The sequence below is a fragment of the Condylostylus longicornis genome, unplaced genomic scaffold (genome assembly GCF_029603195.1).
Source record: "Condylostylus longicornis isolate FDR11 unplaced genomic scaffold, ASM2960319v2 ptg000010l, whole genome shotgun sequence".
NCBI lineage: Eukaryota > Metazoa > Arthropoda > Insecta > Diptera > Dolichopodidae > Condylostylus > Condylostylus longicornis.
This window is the reverse complement of record NW_026577979.1, coordinates 323,544-340,462: the sequence shown is the minus strand read 5'-3', so window position 1 is coordinate 340,462 and position 16,919 is coordinate 323,544. Positions and strand designations below refer to the sequence as shown.

At 23.4% G+C, this 16,919-nt stretch overlaps 3 protein-coding genes across 5 annotated transcripts in view; 1 reads left to right on the top strand and 2 right to left on the bottom strand.

Annotated features, from left to right (window-relative positions):
• Positions 1-1,716, bottom strand: part of LOC129618789 (leucine-rich repeat flightless-interacting protein 2) — a 74,987-nt gene extending 73,271 nt beyond the window's left edge. For all 3 annotated transcript variants that reach the window (XM_055533787.1, XM_055533788.1, XM_055533789.1), the window contains exon 1: positions 1,330-1,716. The gene's annotated coding sequence lies outside the window, so the exon portion shown is untranslated. The remainder of the gene's footprint in view (positions 1-1,329) is intronic.
• Positions 1,717-3,775: 2,059 nt separating this feature from the next.
• LOC129618964 (dolichyl-diphosphooligosaccharide--protein glycosyltransferase 48 kDa subunit) lies at positions 3,776-5,539 on the bottom strand. Its single transcript, XM_055534004.1, has 3 exons — positions 5,258-5,539; positions 4,183-5,198; positions 3,776-4,115 (listed from the first exon to the last, which is right to left on the bottom strand). Exons 1-3 carry the CDS (start codon positions 5,400-5,402, stop codon positions 3,942-3,944), a joined length of 1,335 nt encoding a protein of 444 aa, XP_055389979.1. The 5' UTR covers positions 5,403-5,539; the 3' UTR covers positions 3,776-3,941.
• LOC129618821 (protein spaetzle-like) lies at positions 5,528-11,631 on the top strand. Its single transcript, XM_055533834.1, has 2 exons — positions 5,528-5,572; positions 9,054-11,631. The coding sequence occupies exons 1-2, from the start codon at positions 5,528-5,530 to the stop codon at positions 10,035-10,037; spliced, it is 1,029 nt and encodes a 342-aa protein (XP_055389809.1). The 3' UTR covers positions 10,038-11,631.
• Positions 11,632-16,919: the final 5,288 nt, after the last annotated feature.

The window sequence follows — 16,919 nt, the reverse complement described above, 5'->3', positions numbered from 1 at the left end:
TTACAAATTACTAAAAATTGTTTTTAATTACGCAGTAGGAAAGAAACTACTTTTTTTACTTCATGTCAAAACTGTATTACTAGCCAATATGCTTTTAAAATATTGGGCAACCAAATTTGTTTATACTATGACATTCATTTGTCTTCAACTGCAGATACCTATAGTGGCCTAAAGTGTTTCAATTATTCTGCAATTCCTTTATAATTCAGTCGTTTTTAAAATTTTACTACGACATTAATACTAGAGCTAAACTTTTTTCATTGCATTTTGCATGGCTAAGTACACCTATAAACTTTAAACTTAAGCATATACATGTACATAAGTGCATACGTTTATGTATACTTATGTGGATATATGTATATAGTATACTCGATTAAGAAATTAATGAATGATAATAATTCTAAATTCAAAATTAATTAAATTAAAATGTAATTTTAATTTAGCCCCCTTCTGGTTAGCATATCAAAATTTAATAAAAATTTCGTTAAAGTGTCAAATGAAGTAGGAAGCTATATCCTACATACACTACTGTATTAAAATCTATAGTATACGTACCTACTAATGTAATATAGGTCTATCTATATATTTCTATTACAGATTACAATAATAAAGTACCTCCTTAACTAAACACTATTAATTAATTTTTAATATAAGCAAGTAAAATATTATAGAAAATTTCTTGTTATAGAACATTGTTTCCTTTGACTATTAAATTATAGGTCAAAAATATCTTATTAAATCCAGGAATGTTTCTTTTGCAACGCAAGAACGCGTACATGCCTACATATGCAGCAATTTTTTTTTCTATATAGGCACATGTAACTATTTTCTTTTGAATAAACTAGCATACAAGATAATCTACAAAATAGAATTAACTATTTTAATATATAAGTATACCTATATATAAGTAATATTGGAAATTTTATTTTTAAATAAATTAATATTAAAGTTATAAGTAGTCAATAATAATAGATTACATACGAGTACCTTCCTAGGTACTCGTATGTATATAACCAGGTTATAAAATAGCATCCGTTTTATATTGCAATTTTAATATTGAACAAAATTAATATGCATCTGACATTAAATAGGCATTACCTACATATGTAAACATAAGTATTGCCATATACAATTAAATCTGTAATAGAATTATTACTAGGGATCCTAAATATTGTAAATTCCATTATGAAAATAAAAAAAAATATTTTAATAGAAGAAGAAAGAAAAAAGAAAAGACGAAAAAAAGTAAAACTAGTTAAAACATCTTCAATGAAATTTTTAATGCACACATAAAATGCAATTTTTCTGTTATTTTGCAAAAAAACTCACCTTTTTTGATCGTAAAAAACTTGCAAAATTTTAAAACAACACTGAAAATAACTTGCTTATTATTTTCTCTTCTTTTTTTTTGTTATTATTCAATTTTGAGAATGTTTTTTTTTTTTTTATTTTAAATGCCTTTTATGGAATTTATCAATAATTTTTTTTTTCTATGATATTTGCTTTTTTCAATTTATTTATTTTTCTTTTTACAACTAAATATTTTGTGTTTTATTGCTATTTTTAATATGTAATCATATTTTAATTATTTTTAATATTTTATTGCATATTTTTTTTTAATAAGGTAGGCAGGCAGGACCGTATAGGAGCAGCTAAGCGCTACCCATTAATATTTTATGTTGAAAATATTAGGTTTGTATGTACATATTATGTACATATGTATGTATATAAGCAAAAGGCAAATTTTTAGGATTTAAAAAAAAAAAATGGCAAAATTATTTTGTAATTGGTTTTTCTTTTTTTTTTTCTTCTTATAAGTGTGGCACCTTATTAATTTTGTGAACAAAACTTTTGAGAAATTTTTTTTTCTTTTATGTAAATTTCAATTAAATTTTTTTTATATAGCTTATTTACTTTAAAATACTTAAGTATATGTATAGAAAAGCAAATTTTACATATTTTTCATTTTATGTATTTTGAATGCATGTAACTTTTTTCTATTTATAATTTTTAACAAGAATAAAACTAAAAAAAATAAAATTCTCTTTTTTTATATAAGTAAATTTTTCAAATCACTATCAATTTTTTTTTTCTTCATCATTTCTTTTCCTGCTTTTTTTTTATTTATATTGAATGAAATTCACTTCATCCTCAATCGATTTTCGTTTTTTTTTTTGTTGTTTTTGCTTCTTTTTTTCTTCTTCTTCTGATTCTGAATGACAAGTTCTTGAAACCTTCACACCAACACAAACATACTTAAAATGCAAAAAAAAAAAAAATAAAATTAAACAAATAGAAGAAAAACACACATAAAACTTTTTTTTTCTTATTCTTTTAAAAAATGTTTCAAAAACTTAACAAGAAAAAAAATGGAATACAAAAATTCATTTTATAGTTTTTGCGAAATATTCTTCTTCATTAATTAAAAAATTTTTAAGAAAACAACATTAATTTTATTTAAATATTAATTTAAAGAACTTTTTACATTTTTAATTAAAATTGAATTTTTTTTTCCTGTATTAAAATTCACCCAAAAAAAAAAAATTTTTCTTAATCAGAAATTTTTTACTCAATTACTTCTCCTCGAATATTTTTTTAGACAGAACAAGAAGAGTCAAATTGACGTTTAAAAAATATGAAATATGTAATTTTTTTTTTCGTTTTACAGTTTTATCTTCGTTGTTTTTACTTTTTAAATTCAGTGATACCAACAGTAATATTCTTTTACAAAAATATGTAAATATGATTGAATCGGTAATATTTCTTGTTTGGTTTCGTCTCAAATATTAAATACATATTACTGAAATTTTAAAGAGAGGTGGATAATCATTAGCATGTTGATCAACATGGTTGAGTTGGAAAAATCAAAATATTTAGATGTTATGTACATATTACGTAGGTATCTCACTTCAAGACAAACATTCAAATTTCAAAATATGTAATTGTTGATCAGCATTATATGTAAATCAGACATGTTGATCAACATGTTGAACTGTGTATGAACAAATAGCATCATGTGCATTTACAATCTTAAAACTTAAAAACACAAATATCATATCAATTACCATTTTTAGAACGATTAGAGCCTATTAAAGCTAATGATAAAAATTTTTATATTTATCAATTTAAAATCACCATTTTACACATTAGATTTATTTTATTTCTTAATATCTTACTTTTGACAGCAATTACTTTGAAAAGTCTTTACATACCAAATGCACTAAAATTGTATTATTGCACAATTCAGCAATTTAAAACCACAAGCTGAATTGTGTATTAATACCGTATTGTTTAATTTGTTCAGTGATTTGTTGTGACGTTCCTAATTGAAACTACTCCTAATTTTTGTATTGTATATCGGTTCGGAATTATTAAAACTCCGACGTCAGAGTTACAATTTACCTTTCAAGTCTTTGGGAATTTATGTAAAGTCTGATTCAACCTTAAATAGACTTATTTTGTAATAAATTTTCTTATTTTAACAGGGTAAGTTATTTTGGGCAGTAGAGAAGCTCTCTTTTTTAAAAAAGTTACAAATAATTTGTAGTTAAGTTTTGGTAAAGCAAAAATATTAACATTTCTACTTGTTTGTTTTATGCTAAGTATAATTATGTACACTTGTAGGATTATCCATACATAGTCAGAATCCAAAGATATTATTTAAGTTAAATTTCAGATTCGAAATAACATTGAATTATGTGTGAAAAATTAAAAGTTGCAGCTACGCGAAGAATTAAAAAAAAAAATAAATTTAAAATAAATTGAAACTTAAAAATACTTTAAAAAGCGTTTTATTAAATTTTTAGAAATCGCATATTAAATATCAATATGCACACATTATGAAATTAAATTAGTAGTACCCATACATGCAGTTTATTCCTGAAATCTTTATAGGCACAAAACTTATAAAAAATTAAGAATTTTATATAATTTTGCGATGTTTAATTTGTTTTCTTTTCTTCCTTTACTTTTGTTGCAACATCTTCTTTAAAGTGCAAAAACACAAATGAAAAGATGAATACTCCAATCATCATAGAGAATGCACTTGTATAATACGGATAAGCACTCGGTATAAAACGTTCATATTCAGTATGTTGCAATGGGCGAACAGAAACCTAAATCAAAAAAATATTTAAAAATAAATCTCAATGTGAAAGTACAAAAGCATCTGTATTAACAGACCTGAGTTGTGCTATATAGATGCGTAAAACCGACTCGGTCATAATCAACCTTGAACTGATATACTCCGTAAACATCAGGAATCTTGAACTTAGCTTCATATTTTCCACTGCTAACAGATTTCAAAGTTGTTCTTACAAATGGATCGATGCGAACGAATTCTAATTGAATGTCATTTGCTTGATAAGGTTTCCATTGGCCGTCTAGTAATTGTTCAATTGAAATCGAGTACACAACCGGATCCGTAATTGTATAAGATTGTGGTGGTTTTGTTTCACCTTCTTTGTGATGTGAAACAGCTGCTACTCTTAATCTTCCAGTTTCACCAAATACCCATTTACTTATAGATATTGCTACATCTTGATTTCCTGATTTTGGATGAACTTTTGAAGATTGGGCATTTTGAACTGATGATGTGAATGCTTCATCGGAAAAGAAATGCAATGAACCGGAAAAAACAACTCTGGCATTATTACGAGCTTGCAAAGCGGCAATCAATAATGTCCCTTTACCAACAGCATGAGGATATTCTTTTATAGGATTTTCTGGAATGTAACTGTATGCTGAACTTTCTGCTGTTAGCAATTGTAAAACTAAGGGATTTTCTTTATCAGCTAGTAGACCTGTTCCTTTGTATAGAAGAGGATTTACATCACGTTTTCCAACAATAATTTCAGAATTAATTAAATTTTTTGAACTTGCTAAAATTGTTGTATGATCTCCAGTATCAGAAATGTCATAATTAAGATGATCAATAACAGATGCACCATCTTCATCAACTTCAAAGCCACATTCAGATGCAAATTCTCGAAGAGCATCGCCAGAATTTGTGCTGCCCGCAACTAAAACATTTCCTCCATCATCAACATATTGAGTCAATTTTTCAACGCTCAAATCACCACCGAATTCTTCAACAGAAGGTGCAAATATAATTACGTTTTGGTATAAATATTCCCCATACTTAGATAAAACTAAAGAAGCATCATCAGCTAGCTTAAAAGTCAATTTATATCCACGATCTGTAAAATATTTTGAGTTTTGGTAACATGCTTTGTACACGTCATTGCTTTTAACTTACCTTGCAGTGATTTGAAAAAGATGGAATGTGTTTCGCGGATTGCTAAATTATCCAAAAGAACTAAAATATCCTTATTTACCGGAGTTTGAGCACTGCCAGTTAAAGCAAATATTGTTAATAAAAGAATTTTGTATATCACCTTCATTATTAATTTCAATTTTTATAAATTAAAATTCATAGATACTTTTAATCGCATCTAACCTTTAAAAAATATTTTAATCAATAATTTCTCTGACAGAATTGAAAGACTGACTGATGTTGAAATGAAATATGAGTTTAATTGAAGCATTAAGCCGGTCAAAGAAATCTGACAAGGCAACTAACTAAAAATGTCTGATACACTTTTACATACACAAACATCAACATTTATTTGATTGAAATTGAAAAAAAATGTTCAACTGTCAATGGAAACGTCACAACAAACTATAAAGTTGGTAGGCTTTAATTACAGGTATGGCAAAAACAGGAACATTTTGCTAAAACAAAAAGAAAACTGCTAATATGCATAAGTAAATGCATAAATGGATTATTATTAATATGCATAATAAGTAAACCTAAATGGATTAATAAAAAATTAAGAGAACTATGGAAAAAAAATATGTTCGAAATTAAAAATATTTTTCTTTTGTTTTGTACAGTCTGTATGCGTCAACTTGTAAGCATATTCATTACGCTTACGCGAAGGAAATTAAACACATTGACATATCTCCGCTCATTTCACTTATGCAGTAAGGAAGTGGAAAACTAAATCTTATAATAATATATTAAGCATTTCAGGTTTATATTTTAATAATTTGCATTTTACTAATTTCATATTACTTAATTGTACAAGTAAAATTATATTTTAATGCCTAAGAATCTCGCAAGTAAGTTAATTTTCTGTTAAATGAAATTTTCATTCATAGTTTTTTAATAGGAATGAGAAGTTCATAATACTAGCGCACGTACTATACTAGATCCGTTTGCAAGAATCGTTAGCGATAATTTTTTTAACGGGAGATTTGAAGCTTTATTGTGCTGTCTATAAAAAATTAATGAAATAATTTAGGACACAAAATAAAATTAAGCGCTTATATTTATATGAACTAGTTAAGGAATATTATCGCTTATTCGTTCTAATCGTCTGCATACATATTGTGTATACACGCGCTTTAAAACAACAGAATATCAAAATACAAAATATTTTATTTAATAGTATAAATTATAATATCCGGATTTATCCCGATTTTAAGATGTAGATAAAAAAATAAAATAAAAGAAATAAATTTTTTTTTTTTTTTTTGATATAAGATGAAAAAATTGAGAAAAGAAAAATTCATCAAATAGCAATTAATTATAGCAAGCATGATTACTTTGTATATTATGTGTGTGTATAAACCTTTTATTAAATTGATCATATTGTATTAATAGAAAGACCAGTTGTATATAAAGTAAATGTAGGACACAATATACTATAGTTTGCTATTATTTTAGTTTAATTCTTTTACAACAAATTTGATTTAAATGGAATATTGATAACACTGAATAAAGAAAATTAGTATTGCCAGTGATAATATGACAAAAGATATTATATAGAGTGGTTATAGAAGGATAATATGGCAACAACATAAAAATTAGATTTTGTACTCTCTTCGAATTAATACTATAGTTTAAATTAAAAATTTTAAAATTTATGGTATCTTAATTAAATCAACTGGGTATTGCAATTTTAATGAAAAATGATTGAGAAATTAATGAAGCCAGCAGGGAATTTTCACCACAAATAAATTCAAATGGTCACTTTATTATAATATTAAAACAAAAATTTATTGAATTTTTAATTTATTATCTCATTATATTCAAGATCAAGAAAGCGACAACTGAAAACCAATTTAAATATTGACAGAAAATAGAAAAAAGAGAGAGAGAGAAAAAAAGCAAAAGAAACAAAAAAATTATGTTCACGATTTTGTTTACATTAGAACAGGTGAAACTTGTTCACCTGTTTACTCAAATTGGTTACTTACTTTTATTTTTTATTTTCTTTGTCTTTTTCTTCTTTCGACGTACTTTAATAATATTTTTTTGTTTTTTTTTTATTTCATTATGTACTAAAACTTTTAAAGAATACTTTATGTACATAAATTTTCTCCTAGAAGGTACGAGTACAATATTTTTAAGTGTTGCCAGATTTAAAAATAAATATACATTAATAAATTTTGCTTTTAAATTTATTATATTTTATAATTTTGAAAAAAAAAATGTTTTTCTTAATTTTGTTAATAAAATCATAAGGAAATATTAGAGAATTATTATAGAGATTATAGACATATAAAGGTTAAAATACTTAAGTAAAAAATTTGAATTAACATAAAAATGGATTGAAATTTAAAACAAGTGAACTTTAAAGAAGTGTTTACAATTCAATATATTTGACGTTTAATATTTTCGAAATGGGCTTTTCATTGTGTCGTAAAATAAAATTTATTGTTTGCCTTACAATAATACCTTAATTGTTATTGCTAACATAAATTTATCTTAATTACATAAAATAACATTAATTAGAACGCCGCTCAATAATAACATTTATTATAGGTACTTAAAATAATTTTACCCTTTAAGGAATATAATATTTTAAAATATGCAATAAATGTTAGTAGATCAGTAAATAGATTAGTAGAAATACATAGTTATGGGATAATACAATGTTATAATTTCTCGAAGTATAATACAGTTGGTTACTCTAATATATCTGTACCTTTTCAATGCTTAAGAAATACATGTACACTACACCTGATATATGCATGGTATACCTATATAATATGCAAATGTATACATAATCACATATACCTGGTAATTTTTTTGTTATATGATTTAATTTTCGATATTAAAAATTTATACTGTTGTAACAAGTACATGTACCTTTACATTCTTATGCTTCTTTTTTCAAAATATTATTTTACAATATGCTTATTATTAGTAAAATGGGTATTACAATGAAAATATGGTAAAAATCTATTATCACAGGCAAAAAATATGAACTTAAATGGAAATTATATACATAGATACATATATATAATACATCTTCCTATATATATATACTATATATAATGATAAATATTTACGATATATATCTTTATGCATATGTAAGAATATATATTGTATATCTACCTCATTTCTGTTTACTTTGGTGATTGAATTGAAGTTTTAACCTCTTAGTTTTCATTTTAACTTCAAATTGTTAAGATGTTTTTACTAAAATATGAAAAATAAATAATAATTTTTTTTGAAAGCGAATTTATAATTGGACGTGTGCGTGATTTTTAGTACAATATTAATTAAATCGCATAATTTAAAAATTAATTTAAAATTTTAATTACTTTATTATTTTTTTTGTTATTTATATAGTGAATAAAATTATTAAATAATTGCAAATATTGTTTATATTTACGAATATATTAAAAAACAAAAACAAAGTGTTAAAAAAATAGCAAAAATAATATTTTCGTGTGTGTATACAAAAATATTTAAGATATCTATGTTATAATATAAATACACATATACATATATAAATGAGCAAAAAAAATTAACAGTTAATTAAATTTTAATAAAACAATATATAAAGTGAATACATTCATTGATATTTAAATTAATAACATAATTAAAAAATTTGTATAGAGTAATTAATAAAATTTTAATAATTAAAATTAAAAAAAAAACAAACATAATGAATCGTTTTAAAATTCAATTCAAATTTAATTTAATAACAATAATATTAATTATAAATTCTTTAATTACTATTATTGATTGCCAACAGCAAAATGGATTTAATGATCAAATTTATTCACCAAATAATAATTATCAATATTCTCGTCTTAATAATAATCATGAATTAATAACAACAAGAACAAATATTGGTAGTAATAGTGGTAATATACAACCATATGCATATGATGATTTAGATAATAAATTTATAATTGATGTTAAACGTAATAAGGATGGTAAATTAGAGCCATTAGTACGTAAAACAACAACAACATCATCATCACAATCATCATTATCACCAACAATAGGTTTAACATATATAGATAATATACCAAGAATAGATAAACCAACTAAACCAGCTGGTATTATACATTTTCCAACATCATCATTGTCATCAGCAAGTTCTTTGATTTTACAACAATATCAATTACAACAACAACAGCAACAACAACTACAACAACAACAATTATCGTCTACATCACTATCATCATCTATAATACAACAACAACAGCAGCAGCAACATCAGCAAAATAAAAAAACTTTTATACCACACTGTAAAAGTGATAATAATGGTATTGTATCTAGTTCATTTTGTACACAAGTTGATAATTATCCAATTGATGATGTTATTAAAGCAATACAAGAGGATTCAACAAAATTTGAAGCAGTTTTTGGTGAAGATTCATTACCTGAAATACCAACAGAAATATCACAACGTATTGATCCTGATTTTGGTGAAGAAACATTATGTCAAAGTGTTGAACGTTTAATTTTTCCACAAGCTGGTATGACAAAAGATAATAATTGGAGTTTTATTATTAATCATGAAAATTATACACAAGGTATACGAATTGAAGAATGTCTTAAACCTGGTAAACCATGTTTAATGGCCGAAAATTTTCCAAATGGTTATAGAACTGAATGTAAACAAAAATATATATATAGACAATTATTAAGTATGAATGAACATGGTATTATTAAAAAAGATCAATTTCAATTGCCATCTTGTTGCAAGTGTTATATAAAATCATATTAAAATATTATATTTTTATAATATTATAAATATAATTAAAATTATATTTAAAATGCAATTAAATATTAAACTATAAAAATAAGAGTATTGCACTTTGTGCTCATAATAATTGGATGATTTCAAAAATCTTACCGTTATTTTGAAACATTTGATATTTCGATATTGACGTTTTGCATTTGACATTTAAAATTATTTATGACACATTATGCAATAGAGCATTTTTGAAATCATCCATTATTTTTGAGCACTTACAGGGAATATACAAAATGTGATAAATGAAATAATTATTTTTTTTATAGTTTAATGTATTTCTTTTATCTGTTTTAATAATTTATAATAGTTTTTTTTTCAAATTATATAATTATAGATAACATATTATATTTCTTTATTCTTATTTTGTATAACCAAAGGCAACAGGATGGCTGGCCTATCCAAATTAAAATATAATGTTTATTAAATATAATTTATTTTTACTTTAATTATAAATATAATTATTTTTATATAATTACTATGTATTCTTATTATTTAATGTTAATTAATAATTTAGTTTTAGTAAATTTATTTAAATATGTTTATATTATGTGAATTTTAATATAAAACTGAGGTTATAGAAAATACCTACATGCAATTTTGAAAATTTGAATGTAAATTTTATTTAATTTTATCTAAAATTATTTTACATGCGTACGTGCACATTATGAATTTTTGATGAAATCAAATAAAATCTTTAGTTATTTATTAAATATGCGAAATGCAGTCCGACCCATTTATAACTAAAATTGCACTTTTTTTTTTTGCAACTTACATCCGAGTTCAGTTAATAAACACAAATTTTGCTTCTAAACGAATTTTGTACTCATCAAATTAAATTGACATGAATTTTAAACAAAATGTGCTAATAATTTTCAAATAAATAGGTTTGTCTAAATTTATGGAAGTGTGACACCTGTAATGTCAGATTTGAATTTTAAATGAAACAGAAAAACATAGCTTACCTACGAGTATATGTATTTTTTTTAGTTGTAAAAGGACCTGAAATAAGGGAAAAGGCAGGTAAATGCGACAAATTTATTGAGTTAATAGGGAGTGTTTGTTTATAAACCGATGTGTTTATTAGCATGTAAATCACAAAATTAAAAAACAGAAAAATTATTAAAAGACGTATAGTTTGATGCGAATTTCTTTTATCCAGGTCCAGACTGTGCAGATTAAATTTTACAATAAAATAATTTAGACCAAGACACTATTGTGTATATTAGTATAGAAAATTGTTTAAAAATTAGAAATAAAAAAAAAACTCTTCTGAAAACGCAGCAACTTATCTTTTGTTTTGTAATAGTATAAAGTTTATGTTGATCTTTAGTTAAATTATTATTGAAAATGCAGATCCAGTACTAAATTGAAGTTGTATCATATTATTTTATTTTTCTTAAATGTTATGAGAAATTAAAATTTCTTAAATAATTTAAAAATTTTATAAAGAAGATCGACATTCTCCATATTTTTTGATATTTAAGCTATGTCAGTTAGGGAACTAAAAATACGATTTTCATTAATTGCATTCGATTAATTGCAGATCTTCATTTTTGAAACTACTGCTCTACAGTTTATACAGTTTTTATTAAATATACACACTGCAATCTAATTAATTTGAAAAATTTAAGCATGTTGCGTGTTTATAAAATTTTCTATTTAAACTATGAATATTATTAATTATTTTTAATTTTTAAATAATTGATTTTAATTGATATTAAAATAAATATGTATATATTATTCATAAGAACCAATTATGATTTGATTATTTTTCAAAAATGAATTAAACAAAAGAATATTTAAAAAATAATTTTTAAATATAGCCATGTTTATTAAATATTAATTTATATATATGTATTTAACTATTATACATAATTTATATAATGGAAATGATTTGCATTTTGCATTATTTATATAATTTAGTTGAATTATTATTTTATAAAATGAGAAGAATTATTTCTCTTATTTGAATTTGGTATAATTAAATATTTCGTGAATATAATTTAATATTTCTGCAAAGTTGAATTTTAATACTATATTATTAAAACTATTTTAAATATTCAATATATTATAATTATGAAACAAGAGATTATTACTAAAAATATTATATAATATGAGCAATAAATTTTCCCAATTTTGATTTTTGATATAATTTTGAGATTTATAATTTCTATGTAAATCAAAAATTTAATATAGTATAGTCATATATAAAAATTGCGTTTACCATATTTATATTTAAAATTTTCAATTAAATTTTAAAAATAATTGTATAGAATTTAATTATAAGTTATACTATAAATATACTATACGATAATTTTTATAAATAGTAATTGTAAATTATTCTCTGTATTAATATTAAAATACATTATAATTAAAAAAAAAAAATTTAAGTACATACATAAATGCTGTATTATTTATTTAAAACAATAGATAGTGAATTTTCTAAATTTTCTCTTCTTTTGCCTATGTTTGTTGAATATTTTCCATAATATCGTATAATTTAAATATAGATAAATACATATACATATATAGAAACTTGATATTAATGTAAAATTATTAAGTTTTTTTTTTTTTAATTAATCAATTTATACATTTGATATTTTAGTGCATTTTAAATACTAAATAAAGTAATTAAAGAATTTAAGCTCTATATGGGAAAAGCAATCCAAATTAAGAGTTGGACTCTTATTGATTCTCATTAACAACTTCATTATACCCGTACGAACGTATGTTCGAAGGGTATACTAAATTTGCCTTACCGTTTGTAACGCTAAGAAATAACGGTCTTAGATATAGACTCAAGTGTATGTTTTTGATCAGCGTCAAATTCTGAGTTGATTTAGCTTTGTCTGTCCGTCCGTCCGTCCGTCCGTCCCAACGATAACTCAAAAACTAATTGAGCTAAGTTCACCAAATTTTCACAAATGATTTATTGTAGTAAGTGCCAGAACCCTATTTAAATTGGACATGATCGGGGTACCGGTTCGGGTAGCTGCCATACAACTTCAAAATTTATTTGGCTATATCTCAGAAACTATAAAAGTTGTGGTATTGAAATTTCACACAAACGAATATATTAGTAGGGCCAATGTGTTTCATGAAAGTCGTTGAAATTACTTGGCTCCTTCTGGTACCTGCCATACAACTTCAAAAGTTATTTGGCTATATCTCAGAAACTATAAAAGCTATGGTATTGAAATTTCACACAAATGAATATATTAGTAGGGCCAATGTGTTTCATGAAAGTCGTTGAAATTACTTGGCTCCTTCTGGTACCTGCCATACAACTTCAAAAGTTATTTGGCTATATCTCAAAAACTATATAAGCTATGGTATTGAAATTTCACACAAACGAATACACTAGTAGGGCCAATGTGTATAATAAAAGTCGTTGAAATTACTTGGCTCCTTCTGGTACCTGCCATACAACTTCAAAAGTTATTTGGCTATATCTCAGAAACTATAAAAGTTATGGTATTGAAATTTCACACAAGCGAATATAGGGCCAATGTTTTTGATAAAATTTGTTAAAATTTCTTAGCTTTTTCTGGTAGCTGCCATACAACTTAAATAGTAGTTTGGCACACACAGTATTTTGAAAAACAGACAGTATTGAAATTTTGCATAAATTAATGTGTCCCTTAGTCAGTTATGGCATCTTTATTTGCACATAGGATAACAAATTCGTACGGGTATCACAGAGTTGACAAGGTCAACTCTATTTTTTTTCTCGTTTTTTTTTTTAATATACTCGTATATGTAATTCAATTGAAATTTGAATTTTAATTTTTATATTAAGGAATCTGTCTATTATATCATAGAGAAAATTAAATGATTTATGTGACTTTAAATAATTGCATCCCCTGCATGAATAGGTTCATTAAAATTAAAAAATATTTTAAATTGATTTATATGGATTTAATTAGAATTTAAATTAAAATATTAAGAGTTCGTTAATTTAAATTTATTATAATTAATTTAATCCTATATAAAAATTTCACGGCACTCTAATACTCGTATCACTTGTCTAGTTATAACCCAATAATTAATTAAGAAACTGAAGTATAACTTTATAATGACGTGTGAGCTACGGTCCTATACTCCGATTGGGAGTGAAAAAGTAGAAAACAAAAATTAAAAATTTAAAGTTAGGTTTTGAAATTAAAATTTTTTTGTCATATTTCGTTTTTTTTTTTTCGAAGTAAAATGGTAAAATCAAGTTTATTTTTTCAAAATACAAGTAATGGTAATTTTATGGTAATTTGCAAGGATATTAATATATTTATAAAATTATATAAAAGAATAAAATCAAAAATATTTAATTTTTTTAAATAAAAAATTTATTTTCAAAATATTGTTTTGATTTTAAAACTTTATACAAACTTGCACTTAAAAATTTTTTCCCATAATTTATTATAGTGTATGTTTTTGAAAAATAATTAATTAAACAAGTAAATAATCAATTAGTGTGTACTTATTTAAATCAGTTTGTAAAATATTACAAAATTTTGCATTTAAATAAAATAATTTTTGTAGAAATTGGTTTATTTATCGAAATTATTTCAAATAAAGGGTCGGACTATGTAAGACTTAAACGTTTTCCACTATTATGTTAAATTTTATTATACATTATTATAAAAGATTCTTTATAAAATAAGTGAAAATGTTTATTTAATTGTAATTATTTTAATTATTTTCTTTATTCGAACTACAAAAATAGAGTTAAGTAGTAAACTTGGTAAATTTAAATGTTCGTTTTTCAAATTTATAGGCGTTCATTTCAGATTCAAAAAATTTTCAAATTTCACGGAGTTTATAGTATAAATAAATTCAGTATAGTAAAATAATAGTATATAAATAATTTAAAATTTCAAAAATTATTAAAAAACAGACTAAGCACTATTACGTTGTGTTCGATTTTAAGCTAGAGCGCTTAGATTATAAAATTTTTTCTTCCTGAATTAGGTAAGAAATTAGAGCGTGCTTTTATACATAATTTAATATAGTTTCAACCTCTGAAAAACGAAAACATCCTTTATAATATATTGTATAATTTGTTTTTTTATTATAATTTTATTACCATAATTAAAATTTAAATTCTGACTTTAATATTTGTAATATTTTCGTACTTTAAAAAAATGAAACCCATTCGTTAATATTATTTAACGGCAATCAAAATATTGCATGTCCAAAAATATCGAAAATTTTGCAGTCCATAAACACAATTAATTATCTTACGAAATTTTTACATTAATTTTGTTTTTGATATAATCCGCATAATTTAGGTTAATTAAATTAACTGAGTCAACAATATATTGATTTTATATATGTATATGTTAATATATGTTATTTTTATAATTCTTTAATATTCTATAAAAAATTAAAATAAAATTTCAAATATATTTATTTTACTTTAATTAAGTAATTATTTCTAAAAATAAAATAACCTTGCGAGAAAAATATGAAACTGAAGATAAGAGCTTTCAAAATCTTTGTTTATCATTCTTAAAAGAAATTTTAGCAAATATGTGTACTTAATCAAATAACGATTATATAATATTTTCCTCCATTTTTTTTATTAAATTAATTTTTTATCAAATATTATGTATATTATTGTGCTATATGTGTTCAAGTTTTTAATATAATTAACACCTATGGGCATGAATGCATAAATAATACTCGTAATATTTTGAGTTATGTGTTTCAAAAGGAATTCTTAATACTCGTATATATAATATAATGTGAAATATTTTTGGACATAAAAAAATAAAAGTAAAAATTCCATAAAAATATTATTGTTTTTAAGGACCGGGTAAACCAGTTTTTAAAAGAAAGTGAAGAAATTGAAAAATATTTTTTTTTTTTTTGCATTAAATTTTTTTCTGTTTTACTTTTGTTTTCTTTTTGTTTGATTTAACTAAATTTCTTGTATGAAATAAAAAATTTTCTATAAAATTTTTTTTTGTAAATCTATACACAAGTTTTTTGATTATAATCATGTGATATTTTATATTTTTAAATAAATATGCAATATTGTAGAAAAACCATTAAAAAAACATGTGTTTTGGTTTTTCTATATATGTACGAGTATATGATAATTATCTAGACCTAGATTAGTACAGAAATTTCTGTAATAATCTGATAAAAATTTGTTTTCAATTCATAAAAGGAAATTTTATTATTTTTATTATTATTGTTTTGTTTTCATCATTTTTTTGGTCCATAATAATTTCAAATGTGTACACGTAAAATGTGTTATACACAGGGTGTATTAGACTCTATATGGCTTTCCTGAAGCAGGGTAATAGAATGATTCCAGAAAAATAAGGATTAGAGGGGGCGGGGCATGTTTTTTTCGAGCTCCTCATTCAGTTATTGCGTTTCTGAGAATGTTTGTTTGTTTGTTGAATTGAAAATTTTGCAATTATTATATTTTTGCTTATACATATACAGTTCTACAAATATAACAGGTATATAAATACAATTTATAGACTCATTTTAAACCTCATTGAGCTCCTTTTTACCCTTACCCTTTTTCATTGCTTGTTATTAATTCTTTTTAATTAACAAAATAGTTAAATGTAAAATTAAAATTTTAGTAAATTTTTTTCCAACAAATTTTACTATTTTCTAGCATTACTTATACTGATAATTACTATCAACTACTGGTATTCTTATGGGACTCTTATGGATTTTAATGTTGATACAATTCTCTACATAACTCGGCTTCGGTTAAATGGTATATATTGACCCTCCACCCTATACTTTATATTTAAATAGTTGTATACGATCATTATAAAACAATATTAATTAATATACGTATTTCTAAGCTTAAAATTAAAAAAACATATT

Bases quoted from the DNA above. Each gene is read 5' to 3' on its own strand.
- LOC129618964 (XM_055534004.1), bottom strand. From the start codon at position 5,402: ATGAAGGTGATATACAAAATTCTTTTATTAACAATATTTGCTTTAACT. The intron at 5,199-5,257 runs GTAAGTTAAAAG...AATATTTTACAG, and splicing joins CTTTTTCAAATCACTGCAAG to ATCGTGGATATAAATTGACT. The intron at 4,116-4,182 runs GTCTGTTAATAC...TTTTTGATTTAG, and splicing joins ATCTATATAGCACAACTCAG to GTTTCTGTTCGCCCATTGCA.
- LOC129618821 (XM_055533834.1), top strand. From the start codon at position 5,528: ATGAGTTTAATTGAAGCATTAAGCCGGTCAAAGAAATCTGACAAG. The intron at 5,573-9,053 runs GCAACTAACTAA...GATTGCCAACAG, and splicing joins GGTCAAAGAAATCTGACAAG to CAAAATGGATTTAATGATCA.